At 39.3% G+C, this 21,811-nt stretch overlaps 1 protein-coding gene across 1 annotated transcript; it reads left to right on the top strand.

Annotated features, from left to right (window-relative positions):
* Positions 1–1,440: 1,440 nt before the first annotated feature.
* On the top strand, positions 1,441–1,786 carry LOC132651380 (zinc finger protein 431-like; the record flags this gene model as incomplete). The annotated part of the gene is made up of 2 exons (XM_060376603.1): positions 1,441–1,555; positions 1,722–1,786. Coding segments are annotated over 2 exons (180 nt in total), but the record flags the coding sequence as incomplete, so codon positions are not given.
* Between the last annotated feature and the right edge of the window lie 20,025 nt (positions 1,787–21,811).

Below are 21,811 nucleotides of genomic sequence, written 5' to 3'. Positions count from 1 at the left end.
AATGATGACCTCAGAATTCTTGAACTTGGAATAGTGGATAGATAGACCTTTAAGAGGTCCTTAGGGAATGGCGAGTGAAGTTCCACGAACTCCTATGCTCCTTCAAAGGTCCTGATCCAGTGTACATAGTGTTTATCTATTAGTGACTCCTAGGACACTAGTGAAGTCTCAAAGGGATCCAAGGCTAGGGCAATGCTGCTTCACCTGTCTTCATGGAAATCTCCTAAGTTGTGAAATGGCCAGGCCCCACAATTCCCACATTTCCTTAAAGTTGTACCATCCTGATTGATGGTTACTGGTACTTGAGAGTGGCATGGAATGTTCTGATTGAGCTTTCAGTCATTTAAAGACTGTTACACTGGATAATAAAGTCAGATCTGCATCTTTGAGTCTTGTCTGTGAAGTTTGATTGCCAGGTTTTTGTGTTGACTCTGTCAATGTTAACCCACCTGCACCATGATTCCTGATCCACACCTATGTAAGTACTGGCAATCAGGCCCAAATATTTGCAAGACCAACAAGACCTCTTCACTGCTGAGCCATCTCTAATGCTGTATGTTGCCTATTTTATTTATTTATTTGTTTGTTTGTTTATTTACTTCTAATAAATGATTTAATTTTTGTGCATTGATGTGAGGATGTCAGATTGATTGAATTGGAGTTACAGACTGCTATGAGCTTTCGTGTGGGTGCTGGGAATAGAAGCAGGGTCCTCTGGAAGAACAGATGGTGTGCTTATCCTCTGAGCCATACCTCCAGCCTCTGATGTTGCATATTTATGATAAACATTTACAGTGTAATATTTTCATCTGTCCCTTTATAGTTGTTCAAACATACATTTCGTTTTAGCAAGATAGAATTAATATTGCCTTTAAAATGAGGCACTTCAAGTTTCTAGACATGTATAGAGATCAGGAGAAACTTGAGAAAGATCTCTCAGTTCTTTCTCTGTTTTGTTTGATTAATTAAGGTTTGCAGAATATTCAGGTTTTATTATAGACCCCTGACAGTCCTGGCACTTATTGCATAGACCAGGCTATCATCCAGCTCTTTGTGATACACCTGCATTTGTCTCCTGAGTGCTTTTCGAATAAAAGGCTTGCTCATTGTTTTTATAGTTAGGAATTGGTCAGCCTGTTTCTCTAATGTAGAATCTGTACTTTGATGTTTAATCTCTCTCTCTCTTTAAGTCTGTTAATTGGCATTTCTCTTACAAAGCTATATCCTACTGAAAGGATGCAGAAATTTGAGAGGTGAACCTCACTATTCAGTTTCCTCCTAAAAGGAGTCAGTTATTACATTAGAATTTGTGTGTCAGAAAATGAGTAAAAGAAACACCAAAACTCTGGGAAAATATTTTAAATGACGTATACATTTCCAGTATTCTAAATATAATGTTTCTGTTGTACATGTGTATGGATATTTTAGAATGCATTGACCTACAATTATGTGCATGTGAACTTTACTCAAGAAGAATGGGCTTTGCTGGATACTTCCCAAAGGAATCTTTATAAAGATGTGATGCTGGAGACCTACAGGAACCTCACTGCTATAGGTAGGACAGTTAATTTTCTTTACTTTTTAAGATATGGGGAAACTCTTTATTCATTATTGATTTCAATTGAGGATGAGGAAGAATGAGGTGAATGGTTTTTTGACTGACAATAGATCGTGACCTTTTTTTTCAATAAAACAATATATGTTGTGGTATTGTATTTTAGGCTACAGTTGGGAAGATGATAATATTGAAGAGCATTGTCAAAGTTCTAGAAGACATACGAGGTAATTTTCATATGTAAGGTGTTAGGAATATATTTTGAGAAAATTTTAATATTTCTTGGAAGATTGAAAGAAATGGGCCAGTGTAAATGAACTGCTTTAAGTGTATTTACTGATGACAACTAACTTGTTACCAAACCATGTACTATCTTCTACTTCGGTATTTGAAGTGTGTTTACAAGGCACTCCTCTAGGAAAGAATGCAAGGAAACCATACTTTACTCAAGATCACCATTTAAATATTAGCCTCATTAGAGCTTTGCAGTAGAAATACAATTTGTATTCTAATGTGAAACTCAGGTATTCACATTAAATAGGTGATGGAAGTTATGTCCAAAGTATTATACTAATCAAGTACTCCATGTTAACACTGGAGGAACTCATATACTTGTAGTAATGTTGCTAAGTTTGGTGAGTAGGGCAGTGTTTTAGAGTCAATAATTTTGTTGTAGAAAAACCATCCATATAGCACATGTGAATGACGAACAAAAATCAAATGTGTGAATTCACCATGAAACCATGTAATTTATTCATCTTCTTTTAATGGGTATATCATAAGTCACAATGAATACAAGCATATTATCATAAGGAATATTGAAAGGAGCAAAGCAAATCCCAGAACAACTAAATGATATAGTCCCCATTTTGAGTAGATTTTTGAAATGTGATACCTGTTATTATTTATATGGGTTATTCAGACTGGCAAGCAGTACCAATAATGATGCAGAGGCATTTTAATATTTTAAAGCTTAAGCAATTTAATTGAACAAATTCCAAGCCCCTTTTTCCCTTAACCCAAATAAAACTAGCCCAGTGCCCCACTGCATGGCCAGGTCTACCTATTTGTCCATGTTCATGTCTATCTGTTACCCTCAAAGTCCTGTTGGTGAATCTTTTGTCATGTGCTTTCTTCTTCCAGCTACCCTCACTCATTTAGATGTTCTGCCCTCCATTGTACCATGCTATCAGTTGTCAGATCTTAATTATTTCCAAAGATAAGGAAGGAAGGAAAAATATTTACAAAATATAGTACAGGTGATGGGCCATAGAAAGAACAATACCAATATTTGGTCAGCACTTATCTCTCTGCTGGCTCAGCAATCAACATTCACATATGGCTGACACACTTTCACACAGTATACCCCAACATCAATTCATTGGTTATTCATCATCTTTACGAATACTCAAAAACTCACAATGTAGAAAATATAACTTAGGAATGTGGAAATTATTTTGTTTGTCCAAGTTATATTCACAAATTTAGCACTGTATTAATTAGTCTAGTCAGTGTATAAAAGCTCTGTGGTCTTGCAGTTTTCCTCAAATATGTGGAAAAATCATATAGAATAGAAATAGAGTACAAATATGAGCCAGGTAACAAATATTTTTACCATCACTGGAATGTTGAAATGTGCAAAACAACCCCTAGCAAAAAACATGAATGTAAAATTAGTGATGAAAACTCAATATGTAATTCGTCTTTAACTTTACACCAAATTGTAAAATTAAGTGACATGGACAAAATGATTCATTAGTGTAATGGTGCAGTAAAGCTTTCATATGTGCCAATTATCTTTGCAGGTGTAAAAAGAGTCATTCTGGAGAGAACCCCTCTGAAGATATTCAATATAGTGAAGTCAACCCCTCGGAAGATATTCAATATAGTGAAGTCTTTGTACATCACAGTAGTCCTCCCACATATAAAAGAAAGCATACTAGTGAGGATCGCTATGAATGTAACCAATATGGTAAAACCTTTGCCTGTAACAGTCATCTCCTAATACATGAACGAATTCACACTGAAGAGAAACCTTATGAATGTAACAAATGTGGTAAAGCCTTTGCACAGAATAGTCATCTCCTCCTACATAAAAGAACTCACACTGGAGAGAAACCTTATGAATGTAACCAATGTGGTAAAGCCTTTGCACAGAACAGTCATCTCTTACAACATAAAAGAATTCACACTGGAGAGAAACCTTATGAATGTAACCAATGTGGTAAAGCCTTTGCATGTAACAGTAATCTCCTAATACATAAAAGAACTCACACTGGAGAGAAGCCTTATGAATGTAACCAATGTGGTAAAGCCTTTAAACATAACAGTCATCTCCTAATACATAAAAGAATTCACACTGGGGAGAAACCTTATGAATGTAACCAGTGCAGTAAAGCCTTTGCACAGAACAGTCATCTTTTACAACATAAAAGAATTCACACTGGAGAGAAACCTTATGAATGTAACCAATGGTAAAGCCTTTGCATGTAACAGTAATCTCCTAACTCATAAAAGGACACACAGTGGAGAGAAACCTTATGAATGTAACCAATGTGGTAAAGCCTTTGCACGTAACAGTCATCTCCTAATACATAAAAGAACTCACACTGGTGAGAAACCATATGAATGTAACCAGTGTGGTAAAGCGTTTGTATGTAACAGTAATTTCATAATACACAAAAGAACTCACTGGAGAGAAACGTTATGAATGTAACTAATGTGGTAAAGCCTTTGTACGGAACAATCATCTGGTAGTACATAAAAGAAAACACACTGGAGAGAAATCTTATGAATATATCCAATATGATAAAGTCTTATGCATTTCAGACTAGTCTCTGAAGACAGAAAAAAAAACCCTGGAGAAAAACCTTATGAATGTAATCAGTGTGCCATCACCTTTGTACAACACAGTCATTTCCTAATACATAAAAATGCATGTTGCAGAAAAGCTTTATGCATATAACCAATATCATAAAAGCTTTTCATATAAGAGTAATCTAGGACTAGAACACATACTGGAGTGAAATTGGATGAATGTAACCAATGCGTCAAAGCCTTTGCACTGCCATAATAATCAGCAAGTGCATAGAAGAATATACACTAGAGAGATATTTTGCGAATGTAACCAATGTGATAAAGCCTTTTGATGCAGTAGTAATCTCCTACGACTTAAAGAACACATACTGGAGAGAAACTTTATGAATGTAACCAACGCGGTAAAACTTACTCTTCACAATCATCTTCAAAGTCATGAAAGAATTCATATTGGGCAGAAAGACTATGAGTGTATTTAAAATGTTGAAGCTATTCCACGTTTGTATAACCTTCATCATCATGAAAGAATTCGTACTGGAGAGAAACTTCTGAATGTTTCAAAATGTGTGGCCTTTGCACATGTCTGTGTTCATCATCATAAAAGTTTCATGCCGGAGAGAAATTCTGAGTATATAAGCAACATGGTAAGGCCTTTGTGTTCTTTGGGCCATGGAATCCAATACAACTCAAACACATGGTCAATGAAAATGACAAAAATATATTGTCACCCAGTTACTACTGGTTGGTTAGGGCTACATAACGTTCTTGGGAACTGAAGTGTGATACCTACTCACCCACTGAGCCAGAAACTTAGAGAGGTTCTGAGCTTGAAAATCATAAATATCTGTGCCCTTTTACAACTAAATTAGCATTTCCATTGGTCATGGTTTAGGGATATGGGATTTGTTTATGTCATTGAGGAATTCACCTGATGGAAAAATATAGGTTTTACAGTTCAAACAGTCATATCTACTTGTTCTTTTGTGTTTTAGAAAAGGCATTATGTTTTAGGGAAGGGAATCTGTGGTTTGGGACAGTCACTATGTTAGGGGAAGAGAATATGGAACAGAGAATATGGTATGGAACAGTCATGTTTTGGGAAACAAAAGATGAATCATGAAAGCTCGTCAGCTATTGGGAAGTCTGCAGCTTTCCTAGGAACAATGAACTTAAATTTAGGTTCACACTATATTTCATTGGACACTGTTATCTAAAAAGCAATACATAGCAGAAATTTTTTAGCATGTTCCCACCTACAAGTTACTTTTGCATGTTTTGCATGTCAAAGTCATCTTCAGGTCTATAAAAGAGCATATAGTAGAGAGAAACCTTACACATGTAATCAATGTGATAAAGCCTTTTCTTAATGTAATTATCTTCACATAATTAGAAGAACACATACTTCAGTGAGACCCTATGAATACGCAATGTGGTAAATCCTTTTCATGGATTTGTCTTTGAAGTCATGAGAAAAAGTCATTCTGCAAAGAAACCCCATGAATGTAGTCAGTACAGTAAAGTTTTGCGCTTCATATTACCATTATAGAAGAGTAAAGGCTTTAGTGAGCAATCTATTAAAGCCTTTGCATATCACAGTAGTCTTTGAAAACCTGAAAGAACTCATTCTCAAGAAAATCTAATAGGATAAAAGATTTGTTAAAGTCTTCGACCAGCCAACTTGCATTCAGTTGGGAGGAAAATTGTAACAAGTGTCAACAATGTATTCATGCATTATGACATCCATCCTAATTTTGTTTCCAACTAAAAGCTGATATGGGCAAAAGGCTTTTAAGAATTTAAACCATAAGGTAACCCTTTTAGATTTAAAATTCTCTTCAACTACCTGAAGTAAATCATCCAGTTGTAAAATTTAGGTCCGTGTATTAATACCTTTTCTGTGATAAAACACAGTGTCAAAGGCAACTTCCAAATGTGTTTAATTTGCCTTAACTTTCCAGAGGTATATGGGATCACAATGAAATGGGCATCAGAATTGTCACACATGGCAGCTAAAGTAGGAAGCTTGGAGTTCATATCAGCGTAAAGCAGAGAGTGGGAACTACAGATGGTATGCAATTGAATACTATCATGAAGTTCCCAAGTAAGATACTTCCTCCAAGAGTGCTGCATTTCCTAAATATTCACAAATGATACCATCAACATAGGATTCATTCATGTTTGATTTCTGTTACATGAAGTAATTTTTGATGAAGAAAAATTCTGTAGATAAGACTGTAGTTGCCTCAACCCCTGAGTTACAGGAATGCATGCTTACACAAGTAAAACATTCTTGAGTAAACATATATTTGATTAAGAATTTGTTTTAATTTCCATTATGTAATCTCAGTGTGTCTTTGTGTGTTTATATGCCTGTCCATTCTGGTTTCCATGAAGACCTGACCCTTTGATCTTCTTGTACCAAGAATTACATGAAGTTGTCAAAAACTTGACCTAGGTCCTGGGAATGAACGTGTCTTAACTTCACAGCCATGTCTCTAGTACTGTAACTATGTTAAATCTTTATATATCATCTTGATGTCAAGAAGTAGAAAAGAATTCCTAGAAGAGAGCAAACCTATTTGTATATAAGATGTGATGACTTTGGACATAATAAATATATTCTATTTCAAGAAAAGAAACTCCTTTAAATGTTTTTCTCATAGTCTTGGAGAAAGTAAATGATTTACAATATTCACTTAAATGTAATGGAGGATATCACCAGCTGTGGTTGTGGTCATTATTTTGAAACATTAGAGTAGGTATTGAAGTTTTCTGTATGTGCAGCAAATCTATTCACAGAAGTTTACTAGGTTGTTCTGATATTCTTTCTGTGGTGGCTTTCATGTTCTAATGCATTTCCACTTGGTGAAAGCTATTTTTCTGCTGCAATGTATAGAATGGGATCTCCATCATCTACGTGGTCCATTGCTTATTTATATCAGGCAGTCTGTGATCATAGTTTTCAAGGAAGGGTCTCTGAGAAAGCATGGTACTTTTTTATGTTTTTACAAATTCCATTAAGATGTTTGTTTTCAGTCTTGCTTGGTTGTCAGTAATTAGTTAATATTAAAATGCTCAAAAGTAAGTGTTTATATATGTACATATTGTTTGAAGTTCCATGCTTTTTCATATTCCCATATTTACTATATGTCAAATCATCTTGGAGAACTGCCTTCTAAGAGAATTATCTTGAGGTGTTAGATAATGTAAAAGCAACGAGATTTCAAAAAAGCATGTTGTGTGTGTGTGTAATGTAAATATGGGATCTTAGGCCATGGCAGATATATGAAGGGTGTGTGACACTTTGTGGGGTTTGTCAGTGTTATATGATGTTCAAGGTTATGTTGCCAGTTTTACATACCATAGTCATTCCCCCACTGAGCTCATTGATACTCAAAAAAACTTAGTTGAAACAGTACATCAGTATAATATTGTCTTCTATTCAGATTATAAACAAATTGTCATCTGAGGATGGAGGAAAATGAGGTGATTTGAATAATAAATGCTATTAGCAAATGAAAATAATTTACTGTTTTGTGTTTTGAAATGGGTTAGTTCATTCTTAGGAGTAAAGACTTGCTCATAACAATTTCTCAGAACTACAAGTGAATGTCAGAGAATTGTCTCAGTGGGTAAAGTTGGTTGTTGCTAACCTTGAAGATTTGAGCTCAACCTCTGGGTAGTGTATATCACTCCTACAATTTTTTTAAAATTTGTAAAATTTGGCTTTTGTATATGCAAACCCACACACTAGCACATACATAAATATTTTTTTCAACCTAAATAAAGGCCATTGTGGTCACTGGCCAAAAGACTCTTTGAGTTCCATGTTGAGAACTCACATATGGGATACAGATAATAAATAGCAACAAGTTGTCCTCTCACTGGCACATATACACCATAGCATAGGTATGTACACACAAACACACTCAAACAATTTTAAATGGATAATATTAACAAAGCAAAGAACCCACGTATGGATGACAGAAATGATTTTCAGGTATAAATAATTAGCATTTGAAGATTTACTACTGTTCATTAAAAGAAAAATGGTTCCTTTGTACATCTTATTTTATCATTTCAGTCTTTGGTTCAAGGATAGGTTATTTTAAAAACATATCTCCACTTGGCTCAGAAGTGCATCCCTGTCATCCTAGACCTGGGAGTCCATGGTAGGCTAATCCCTCAGAGATTGTGGTCAGCTTGGTCCACAGAGTGAGTTCTTTTGTTTACTTGTTTGTTTTTCAGACAGAATTTCCTTGTGTAGCCTTGGCTGTCCTGCTCTCAATTTGTAGACTGGGTTGGCCACAAATTTGGGCCTCATCCTTTCTGAGTGCTGTTATTCTAGGGGTGTGCCACCATGCCCAAATCCACAGATTAAATTTTAAAACATCCATTATGTGGAAGAATTTTGTATCAAAATGATTCCAAAAATATACAGTATATTGCAAATTCCCCTCAAGGATACTGTCCACAGTGCTGACAGATGTATTTTTGAATTGAAGTTTTCTGAATTGTTGCCTCTGTCCTTTGTATAAGTGGGAAATGTAGCATTAAAACATCAACCTGATAGATCAGAAATCATGATTACTAAAAGGCATTGCCTCCTGAGCAATCTACTTTAGTGGAGTCATTTACTTAATTTTCAGGTAAGAAATTATGGTCCAAAATAAAAGTTCCAAAGGCATTTCTGGCCATCATTTTTTGAAATTAAATATATTTCAGCATGACTTTGAGCAAAGAGTGCCCTTAAAGCTCTGATTTTACATTATGATTACATTCAGAATAGGATTTAATTTAGCATAGATATTATTTAGCATGGCTCAGAGTAAGTAAACCCACATTTGGCCATTTCCGTATTCCCAGAGTGAAATCCCAATGCTTTCTTTGTTGAATAAAGCCATTGCTTTGGAAAGGGCTCACATGCTCTTATTGCTTGCCCCAGCAAAAACCTCTTTCTCAGTTCTTCTGCATTGCCTAGTGTGATGGCTAGTCTAGACAGTAATTTTCACTATATCTGGACCTACGGCAAACACAAAGAGTTGGGTACTGTGGGGAATTTTTCATACTCATAGCTTTTGAAATGGAAAAATCCTTCTTTAATCTGAGTGTTTTAAGGTGATAAGATCCACCTTTACTCTCATCCACACCTGTGTCTAGTCTGATTATATCCTATCAATGTAAAGGACATTAAGAGTATTAGCTTTTTCTCTTTTTCTGCTTGCCCTACTTCTGGCTACCAAGTTCATTTTTCTTTTATTCCCATTAGAGCCTACTCTTTGGAATTCTGTTATATACTGAAGACCATCTGAGATATTCAGTTACGTGCCCTGAACAACTATTTGCTTCTTCAACTTTCCATTGGTAGTCAGCCATTGTTTGGACTAGTTGGACTATAGCTTTTGAGATATTCAAATGAATAAACTTTCTATATACATAGAGATTTATTCTATGAGTTTTGTTCATGTATGGAATCTTGAATGATAGATATATATCTGGCTTCATTTTCCCTTTCTCACTGAGGAAGATGTGCAGGCTAACAATAATGCACTTCAATGTTTATCATCACTTTCTTGCTCTTCTGTTAGGTTTGTCTCATGTCTATCATTTAAAAAGTAGCTGCAGTTTACCTGAACCCAACATAAAGACAAAAATTTAAACCCTTGTTTCCTAAACTCTCTTTCTGTAATTGTGGGACAGACTGATAACTCCACTTCAAATTGATTATACTAGTTTTCCACCTTGATTCCAGTAAGAGGAAGGGGAAATATTCGTGGGTGTTGTGCCTTCCTGAGTCCGGTATTACTACACACAAAAGGGAGGAGCAGGCAGCTGAACAGAGCAAGCTGAAGTGGTTAGTCCTCCCTAGGCTGGATGGGAAGACAGACAGGAATTCAGGAAGACAGGCACAACTGCTGCTGAACTGTGAATCTCTGCATACCTAGAAAAGTTTTGTCCTTGGATAGGAAACCTGAACCAGGAACCAATATGTTATGCACCTTCAGCACATTCTAACCCTATCAAAGGTGTTCATGTCACTCAAGACAAACTAGCCAATCAGACCCTTCAGGTAGACTTGCCTGTCAGGCTAGGAGGCAGGATCTTCAGGTAGTTATGCTGGAGGTTTTGCTCTGTAGCTGATCAGGTTTGAATGATTCCATGTGAAGTGCTCTGAGCACTGCTGGTAGGTGTTGTGAGGGAACCTCAAGCAAGTTCCAAAGTCCCAACATGGTCAGTGGAGTGTCACTGCCCATAAATGAAAGGAGTAGGCCACTGAGCAGGGCTGAGTGGAATGATGGGCCCTTCCTGGGAATAGTTGGGAAGACAGATGGAAGACAGGCACATGTGCTACTGAAATGCACATCTCTACAGGTCTGGAAAAGGCATGGTCCTGAATGGCTAACCTGGGACTAGGACTATCATGCTGTGTACCTTCATCAGGACCTAACCCTAAGGGAAAGGCTCATGTCACTCAAGACACTCTGGCCAATCAGTGTCTCCAGGGAGATTTGCCTGTCAAGTTAGGAGGCAGGTTTCATTTACTGCTCATTAATTTTAAATTGATGATGACTGTTTTCATTAGTTGTTGTTATTGGTTAACTTTGATTAAAGGGGTTCTCAGCTATAAGGTAGGGAAATCTACACTATGGACGTTTAAATATTGAAATGAATGGTCTGAATATCTATGTCCTCCAAAAATTTCTATATTGAAGGCCTAAGACCCAAAGTAACAGAACTGCATGAGATCTTTGAAAGGTACTCAGGTCTTAGAAGTGAATAAAATAGGTGAATAAAATAAAACTTATAAATAGGTTCATAACCTTATTAAAGAAATCCTTTAAAATCATGTGGCCCTTTAGGCCACTGAGGTTAAAGTGAGAACAGGACTGTAGAAAAGCATGCCCCCAACTAGACCTCATATTTTAACTTTAGAGTTTCCAGAGTTGACAACTGTGAAAAGTGAAGCCTTTGTTTATAAATCATTTGTCACAGTAGCCCCAGCAGACTAAAACAGACAACAGTACAGTCTCCTACAGAAGGCACATAAATCATGAATCCATAATAATGTAAGTATGGCAGATGCATTAACATTCTGATGAGAACCATCACAGAGTGTCAGGGTACTCATAGGGATGCAGGGTATTAACTCTGTAGCAGAAAAGCCTTGCAGATACTGATTACAAGTAATCAAAGTGAAAGTATGTACCACCTGACAAGACTGTGTGCCACTGTTGTGATACCCTTGCCTAAGTATATATATTGCTCCATGAGAGCAAAGAGAGCTGCGAGACAGTCTACAAAAATAACTAACCTGGAATATTAGCCATTTAGTAAAAGATAAGCATACTACAACCTATAGACCCAAATAAACTAAATAACATGGAGGTTTCAAAAGGGGAAATAAAATAGACATCATAGACAGGAGAAGTGGAGGGGAAAAGAAAGTGGAAAAGAGAGGGGGTGAAGAGAGGAGCAGGAGGGGTTTCAAATGTGGGGATAAAGGTGAGGGCTAGGAGAGAAGGGAAGTTGGTATTGGGGCATTTCTGAGACAAGATGAAGACCTGAAATTATGGAGAAGATATGGCAGTGACTGGCTAAGACTCCTAGCAGCAGGGATATTGAGACTGAAGTGGATAAATCCTGTAGCCAGTGGAGCGAGGGGGACACTAACCAACTCATAAAACCCTTACCCCAAATTTGTTGCCTACAAGATGTGCAGGGATAAAAGATGGAACAGAGATTGAGGACATGGCCAACCAATGACTGGCACAACTTGAGACCCAACCAATGGGAGAGGCCCAACTTCTCACACTATTAATAATACTCTATTATGCCTGTAGACAGGAGACCAGCACAACTGTCATCTGAGAGGCTTCATTTAGCAGATAATGGAAAAAGTTGAAGTGATCCACAGCCAAACAAATGTTAGGCAGAACTTAGGGAGTCTTGTGGAACAATTAGAGGAAGGATTAAGAGAGCTGGAGGGGTAGGACACCCAAAAAATACCTACATAACCAGCTCACCTGGAACCATGGGGCCTTGTAGAGACCGAACCACCAACAAAAGAACATGCCTGGATTATTCCTAGCCCCCCTTGGCATATGAAACTGATGGGCTGCTTGTCCTCAAGTGGCTCCCCTAACAACTAGAGCAGGGGCTGTCTCTGACTTGGACTCTGTTGCCTTCCTCTGGATCTCATTTCCCTAGCAGGGCTTCCTTGTCTTGCCTCAATGAAAGAGGAGGTACTTAATCCTAATGTACCTTAATATGCCAAGATAGGTTGTTTAATGCGGGGATTATAGGGAAAGTGGGTGGGAGGGTGGAACTGGGAGGAGAGGAGGGAGTGCAGATTTGAGGGGGATATAAAATGAACAAATAAATAAATTGATGAAGAATGCAGCCAGTTTGGATGAGACTAGATATGCAAGGGTCAGATGGAAGGGAAGGAGGACCTCCCCTATATGTGGACTTTGAGAGGGGCATAGGAGGAGATGAGAGAGGGAGGGTGGGACTGGAAGGGAAGTAAAAGGGGGCTACAGCTTTGATGCAAAGTAAAGAAACTGTAATTAATATAAAAATAAAAATTTAATTAAAAAAGAAAAAATATAACTAACACTTAGTCATCAAAAGTGACAAGATCATAAAAAAGATTAGGGAACCGTTCCATATTGAAAGAGACTAAAGAAATAAAGAGACAATGCAACACTTAAATGAACCAACTTCTTTCAACATTTATGTGAGTAATAACATAGTCAACAAAACCCAAATTAAATGGAATATTATTTCGGCATAAATTTCCTATTTTGATAACTGCACTGTCATTACATAGGTCAGCATTCTTGTTTGTATAAAATTGACACTAAACCATTCCGAGTGACAGGGCATAAGGTCGGCAGCTTCCTCTCAAAATGTCCAAAGTAAAACAGCAATTAACTGTACATACTTGGAACTATCTTCAAGTTTGTTATTATTTCAAAATTGTTGTGGGGGAAACTGGACATAGTCTTTAACACCAGCACTTGGGAGGCAGAGGAAGTCAGATCTCTGCAGGATATCCAGGGCTCTGTAGATAGAATCTGTAGAGAGTCTCAAAACAAAACAAAGACAAACAAACAAAAATAACTAAATAACATTGCTTTAGGGGAAAGAACAATGTAACTAAAAGCTGAACAATATTAAAAAAAAACTGATTCTTCAGACTGGCAGGCTGGGTAAGACTATGTCTGTAAGAGGCTAAAAGTTGAAATGACGTGATATTATGGAGCAGCATGAAGATTTCCTTAATACAGGTCAATGTCTTCTTTATAGTCTGTGTGTGTGTGTTTGTGTATTCATGATGCAGGTGAAGCATACTTACTAGGGAACACATAGAAGGTCAGAAGACAACTCTTGCCTTCCACCTTTTCATGAATTCAGGGATCAAACTCAGATCTCCAGGCTTGCCTAGCAAGAGTCTTTATCTGCTGAGCCATCTCACCAACCTGCAAGCAGTTCTCTTAAGTGGCCTCAATTAGGTAGTAGGGAGAAAAAAAAAATGTGAAGGATCCCTTCTCTTAAACAAATTCTTAGGGATGAATAAATAATAAAAAGAGATGAGTAGAAGATTGTTATCCTAGTGTTACCAATGACTAAAAATCAGCAACACATAACCTAAGCACCTCCTGAGACAAGGGCCTGCATGGCTGGTAGCTAATTCCTTGCAAGGGTAAAACTGGAATTACCCTGAAATAGAAGACCTTTTCCAGCTCTACAGTAACCTTGTTATTACATCTCGCTTATCTATACATAACACAAAGATATAAAAATAAGAAAATAAGCCTGCGTGAACCCTGTATACTCTTGGTTGTACAAGTCCATCAATGTATAAACAGTAATGCATCCACCAAACTGTTCCTTATGAAGAATTCTCTGATGAATAAATCAAATCACGTGAAAGCTAAGTGAGAGAGCACCTGCAGTGGTTGGCTGGCTGTCTTTACTTAAGAAGCATCATTTCATTCTGGAGTGCTGGCACATATGTCCTGAAACAATGTTCTTAGAAATGTGCAAGGCTCCTGTCGCCTTTCCCAGTACATTCATTAGACTGGGATGTCCAAGATCCCCCACCTCACCCCACGCAGCAGTGGACTCTCTGCATGTCCTTTCCTGGAGGACTGGTCCCAGCGTCACTCTTCAGTGTGCTCCTTCCCTTCCAACACCAGCGGCCCTAGGGCGCCGTCCTGGGTACCAGCAGCCTCCACAGAAGCTCTTTCCAGAACACCCGCAGGCTCTCCCGACCCGCCCAGCCCACCAGCCCCTGTCTGCAATGCTGAAGCCTCGCCCCGTGACCGCCATCCTGCGGGTCCCTCACACAAGCCCACAGCCAGCCAGGCTCGGCTGCTCCATGATGGCCGACAACCGTGAACCCGCAGCTTCTCCACCACGGGACCCAACCCTCTCTCCTCCCCACCTCCCAGCCGGGATGCCAGGCCCAGCGCCACCTAGCCTACTGGATGGCTGCTGGGGGCAGAGGAGGAACCCAGAGGCACAGGCAGGGGAGAAGCCCAGCCGGGGCGCGGAGCCCGGGGAGCGGAGGCGGAGCCCGGGGGTGGAGGTGAAGCTCAGGGCGTGGACAGGGGAGGAGCCAAGGTGCGGAGGCGGAGCCCAGGAGCGGGGGAGGAGCTCGGGGATGGAGGCAGAGCCTGGGGGTTGGAGGCAGAGCCCAGGTGCGGAGGCGGAGCCCAGGGGCGGAGGTTGAGGCGAAGGCGGAGCCCAGGCGGCTCCCGCCCCACACCCTTACCTGGCTTCTCTGGATCTCAGCCTACCACATTGAAGTAGTCTGCTAGCAGAGCCACGACTGTCGCCACAGCGCCTGGGAAGCGGGTTCCCATCGCTGCCCTAGCCTCCGCCACCCACCAGGCCTGGGAGGAGCTCAGCGTTTTCCCTTCAGCGTCTGTAGCCATAGCAATGGCGCTTACGTCACGCTTGACAATGAAGGCGCGCACTGGGCCTGCGCAGCGCCTTGTGCAAGCCCCTCCCCCGCCCCACTGAGAGGGCTACACCTTCTGGGTCGGAATGCTCTGAGGCCTGAAGTTTCTGAAATCTTACTATTAATTTTACAGGACAAAAGGATCTTTGAGGTAAGTGTACATCAAAGCATTTCTCTCCTGTTTTCAAACCCCTTGTCTTAGCTACTTTTCTATCACTGTGCTAAGATATCATGACCAAGGCTGCTTATAGAAGAAACAGTTGGTTGGGTACCTACAGTTTCAGAGGGTAAGTCCATGACCATCATGGCAGGGACCATGGTGGCAGACAGGAATGGCAGGCAGAGAACCAGACAGAACAGTGGCTGAGAGCTCACATCCTGATCTACAAGTATGAGGCAAAGAGCTAACTGAGAATGGTGTGGGATTTAAAAACCTCAAAGCCCACCCACAGTGACATACTTCTTCAACAAGATCACACTTCCTAATTTTTCCACCAATGGGGTCCATATTTTCAAACATATGAGACTGTAGGGGTCATTTTCATTCAAAGAACTACACTCCTCAATAGCTTCCTATGGAGCCAAGAATTAAGATAAAAAACTTGAATATCCCAAAGGATCCCAGACACTCAGATTCTTGTGCTCTTTTGTTGTTGCTGCTGCTGTTTTGTTTTTGAGACAGAGTTTCTTATAGTCCAGGTTGACCTTCATTCCTGACCTTCCTGATGCTCCATTTACAGGCATGTGTCACAACACTTGATTTATGATCTGTTTGTTTATTTTTGTTTTGTTGTTTTGCTTTGCTTTTCAAAACAGGATTTCCCTGTGTAGCTTTGCCTGGACTGGACTAGCTCTGTTGACCAGGATGGGCTTGAAGTTACTGAGATCCAGTGTGTGCCACTATGTCTGCTGACCTCATTTTTTTGAGGGGGTATTTTTATCTTTTATGTAGATGAATGATAAGAGTATTTTGCTTATATGTGTATAAGTGTACCAGTCGTGTGTCTTATATTCCAGGAGGCCATATGGCATCACATTCCCTGTAACAGGAGCTACAGAAGATTGTGAACAACCATGGACATGCTAGGAACTCTGCAAAAAAATAAAAAATCAGAGAATGTTTTGATTCTTTTTAAAATTTATTATGTATACAATGTTGTGTTTTCATATACACCTGCATGCCAGAAGAGGGTGACAGATTTCATCATAGATGGTTGTGAGCCACCTTGGCTTAGTTACTTTTCTATCACTGTGCTAAGATATCATGACCAAGGCTGCTTATAGAAGAAACAGTTGCTTAAGTACCTAGAGTATCAGAGGGTAAGTCCATGACCATCATGGAAAGGACCATAGTGGCAAACAGGAATGGCAGGCGGAGAACCAGAGAGAACAGTGGCTGTGAGCCTACATCCTGATCTTCAAGTATGAGGCAAAGAGCTAACTGAGAATGGTGTGGGATTTTAAAACCTCATAGCCCACCCACAGTGACACACCTCTTCAACAAGAGCATACTTGCTAATTTTTCTAAAACAGTTTCATCAACTGTGGACCATATTTTCAAACATATCATTCAAACAACTACAGTCCTCAATAGCGTCCTATGTAGCCAGGAATTAAGATAAAAAATTTCAATGTCCAAAAGCATCCCAGACACTCAGATTCTTGTGCAGTTTTGTTGTTGTTGCTGCTATTTTGTTTCTGAGACAGAGTTTCATATAGTCCAGGTGGATGTTCATTCCTGAACTTCCTGATGCTCCATTTACAGGCATGTGTCAATATACTTGCTTTATGAACTTGTTTATTTTTGTATTTTTTTGCTTTGTTTTGTTGTTGTTGTTGTTTTGCTTTTCAAGACAGGGTTTCCCTGTGTAGCTTTAGCTGGTCTGGACTCGCTCTGTAGACAAGTATGGCCTCAAACACACAGAGAACCAGTGGGTGCCACTATGCCTGCTGACCTCCTTTTTTGAAGGGGAATATTTTTAAATTTTGCAGAGATCAGTGATAAGAGTATTTTACTTGTATGAATCTAAGTGTACCATATGTGTGCCTTATATCCCAGGAGGTCTAATGGCATCAAATTCCCTGAAACAGGAACTAGAGAAGATTGACAGCCACCATGAACATGCTAGGAACTCGGAAAAAAAAAAGCAGAGAATATTTTGTTTTGTTTTAAGATTTATTATTTATTATGTATACAATGTTGTGTTTGCATGTACACCTGCATGCCAAAGGAGGGCACTGTATTTCATTATAGATGGTTGTGATCCACCACGTAGTTGCTGGGAATTGAACACATGACCTCTGGAAGAGCAGCCAGTGCTCTTAAACTCTGAGCCATCTCTCCAGCCCTAGAGAAAGTATTTTTCATCACTAAGCAATCTCTTCACTCCCTCTAGCTTTCTCTTCAATTATTATTATTATTATTATTATTATTATCATTATTCCTTTCTTCTTCCCTAGTATATTGCAAACAAATTCACCTTCTTTCATTTCCCCTACTGAAATAAAATGTTCTTGCCTCTAGGCCTTTGAATATATATATTCTTTATCCCTTTTGGGTGTTAAGCACCTTTTACTTTTCTTTAGGTTTCGTAGTGTAATTTATAGTGATGTACGCATTTCTATGCATGGTCTATAGGTTTGTTTTTGGTAGATTACCCAACAAGACTGTAAGCTTATAGAGAAAAAATGATGTTTGCATGAATTATTTTTGTGTGTTCAGGACTTAGCACAGTATTGAGTGCCTAATTCACAAACAGTAACTGTCTGATAACATTTTAAACAGTAAATGCTATTAACAAATTTTCATAATCTGATAGTAATACAGAATTCCCACCTAGAGGATGGGAGCACTTAGCATTTTATTTGTTAATGCGAGCCATTGTGTCATTTGTAATAAAATTCTCCTGAAGTATTTTTTATCTTTGTTCTGTTTCTGCTGTTAGTAGGACAGCGTCTATGTCTGTTGCCTTCACTGTGTTCTCTTTCATTTATCCCATAACAAGTTACTTTCTGTGAGCTTTAGCATCTGGTTTTATCATAAGCAAAGACAATCTGTATCTGTCTATTTTGTAAAGAAGCTCAGAATACAGCTCAGAGGTAGAACATTTTCTTCACTATTTGAGATAAAGAAAGAGGAGGAAGAGGTGGAGGAAGAAAAGGAACAGGAGAAGCAAAGCATTGCTTTTCTTTATGCAGATGCTCTGCCTTAAATACAGGGGTTAACAGTCTTCCTGTTTCTGCCTTCCAGATAAGTAGAAATTACAGGTACAACAACAGTGCTACTTATTTGGCGTTAGTTTTATCCTGATCCTTCTCCTGACATTCGCTGTATACATGCTTATACATAGTTGGTTTTATGTACATGTTCATTTTCTGAGAAGAATCTATATATTCATTAGGTTTTATGAGAGGTCAGGTCCTCAGAAAATGTTCTGGGCTTTGCATCCTGCCATACTTATCACTAGGAGACCATATCTGCAAAACTGATTGTGTCCTCTCTGTACATCATTAGATGTTATGACTTCAGGATGCATCTTGAACCTTGTTTTTAAGAGCATGCTGTAAACAAACCCTAAGCTTAACAGGCATTTTGTTCCTCATGAAAAGATTTCATCATAAAATGACCTGTGTGAAAAGATCATCTGAGATCATTGTACAATGCATTCAGTTACTTTCATTTTAGTCACTAACATTATAAGTACTGTTTATTGTTTTTCATTACTTTTCTAGAGACCCAAGTATGATGACCCTGGTGTAATGGACTGTGGACACACTATTAACTAGGAAAATAAAACAACACATTCAAAACAAGCAAAACCTCCAAATATTGATAAGAATTGGGTCTAGATTTAGGGCCCAAAAATAGTTCAGTTGAAATGTAAAGAAGACATTGAAACATCATTATTCAGCAAGCTTTTTCATCATATATGTAAATATGATGAAAGGATGTACACATAAACACTACTTAAGAATTCCTGGACACACAAAAGGTGGAAATTCATTAAGCAGGATTTTTTTTCCTTTTTGTTTTCTTGCCAGGAAGAGTTTGAGCATGTTCCTTCACTCCCCCTCCATTCCCCTACGCTCTCCTCCCCTTTACTTTCCTCCCATTCTTTTCCTTCATTGCTCAGTCTGAATTTACAAACATTGCAGGTGAATGGATGCAATTCTGCAAAAGCATTGCCAAAAGGACCCCTGCAGCCACACTTTTAGACCTTGAACTTAAAATACTTTCTAGCTATTTTTTTTTTTCATGTACTAGTGATTAAGTAAATCAACTCATTTTCTGGGGAGGAGGGGTAGATACCCAGGCATGGTGAATTCGTCATCTATCCCTCTCCCCACCCTCCACTGCACCCTTCACTTAAGTCCTTTTGCACTTTGGAGAGCACATTGACAGAAGTTCCCTGAGGAGTTTAAGTAAGCATGTGTGACTCCATTTTGAAATAAGGCACCATCTTGACCAGGAGCAGAACTCAGGTACCAGGAAATATCACAGAATGTGCACCTGGAAGAATACAAAGTTAGCTCTCCAAGCAACAGCCTCCTGGAAATATGACAGAAAAAATGTTTAGTAAAAAATAGAGACAATCTCCTGGGGAATTGTGATTATGTATGGTCACCTCTCCCCTATGGCTTCTACCCAATTCTGCTGTAACATCAAGGCATGAACCCACCTGCTTTCTCTCATAGAAACATGTATCCCCCTGCTTGCTGTTATTGAAACCCAACTGCTTAGAGTCTTTCCCTTTAAAAACCCTGCTCACTCAGGGTTCAAGGTCCCAGTTCTCTACTGCTGTGTCAGTGAGACTTGGGCCCCGAGTTCAATCACTCTTGTAATAAAACTCTCTGCTCTTGCATCAAGTCATCTGCTGGTGGTCTCTGAGGGTTGTGTGATCCTGGTCTTATATCCCCACCCAAGCAAACCACAAATTTTCTAACAAAATTCTTGTAGTTGCCATTCTGAGACCTCACCTAAACAAGAATTGGGTGGGCTGGAGAGATAGCTCAGAGGTTAAAAAGCAATGACTGCTCTTCCAAAGGTCTTGAGTTCAATTCCCAGCAACCAAATGGTGGCTCATGACCATCTATAATGAAATCTGGTGCACTCTTTTGGCCTGCTATCACACATGCAGGCAGCACACTGTATAACAAAAATAAATCTTAAAAAAAAATAAAAAGACCCTGTCCTCTCCAGCTCTTACTATTTCCCACTTCTTGCATAAAATTCCGTTCACTCTGCCCAACAGTTGACCATCAGGCTCAGCATCTGTTTTGATAGTTTGTAGGGCAGAGGCTTTCAGAGGCCCTCTGTGGTAGGTTCCTAGTTTGTTTCCTGTTTTCTTCTTCTGGCTTTCAGAAGCCCTCTGTAGAAGGTTCTTAGGTTGTTTCCTGTTTTCTTCTTCTTCTGATGTCCATACTCTTTGCATTTCAGGATGGGGATTGAACATTTTGGTTAGGGTCCTCTCTCTTGCTTAGTTTCTTTAGATGCACAGATGGACTGCCTCTGATATAATCTGATTGGCCTGCTCTTTGATCACCTCCCCCTGATGGGGGAGCAGCCTTACCAGGCCACAGTAGAGGATAATGCAGCCACTTTTGATGTGAACTGATAGATCAGAAAGGAGAGGAGAACCTCCCCTATCAGTGGACTTGGGGAGTGGCATGCATGCAGAAAGGGGAGGGAGGGTGGGATCAGGAGGGGAGGAGGGAGGGGCTTATGGGGGGATACAAAATGAATAAAGTGTAATTAATAAAATAAAATAAAAAACAAAAAAGAAAAATAAATAAATAAAAAGAAAAAGAATTGGCTTAGTTCTCAGGTGACAATTTCCTAAGTGCAGTCAGGCTAATAAACCTTGTGCCAAGGTGCGCAGGTGGGTATTCTTGGCACAGTGCCAGTACACTGGCACAGACCCAGGAGCTCAGTGAAACCAAGCTTTCTCCTTTTGCGTTCAGTCCACTTCCTTGTTGAAGCCAACTGTGGTTCAATACAAGAAGTTTGAGGAATTGTGGGGTGGCTCAGTTGTTAAGAGGTGGAGAAAAAGGATCATAAATTCAAGGTCATCTTATAGCTGTTTAGTTTCAGGCCAGGCTGGGCTACAGGGGACCCTACATTTTGGCTATGAGCATATTTGGCAAATCATTGTTCCAAGCCAGAGCTAACCTCAGGTCACCAAGTTTCCTCAGAGAGGAAGCAAGGAGGCAAAGAGGTCCAGCCCAGCAAGATTTTCTGCACACAGACCCCTCTCCAACTGAGCCTTCCCAGCCAACCGTGTAGAAATGTGTGCTCCTATTAGTGACCAGAGGTGCCCCTACTTGTAGTGCTGGGAATATGGGGCAGGCAAAGTCATAAAGGAGCACAGCTGTTTTGTCACTGACCTACTGAGACCATCAAAAACAAACAAAACAACAAAAGAACAACACAAGAAAAAATGTACTGGGTACAATGTGTGCAAAGAGAATGG

The sequence above is a fragment of the Meriones unguiculatus genome (genome assembly GCF_030254825.1).
Source record: "Meriones unguiculatus strain TT.TT164.6M chromosome 13 unlocalized genomic scaffold, Bangor_MerUng_6.1 Chr13_unordered_Scaffold_58, whole genome shotgun sequence".
In the NCBI taxonomy this organism is placed as follows: Eukaryota; Metazoa; Chordata; class Mammalia; order Rodentia; family Muridae; genus Meriones; species Meriones unguiculatus.
The sequence above is the reverse complement of the archived record's forward strand: the minus strand, read 5'-3'. Positions and strand labels throughout refer to the sequence as shown.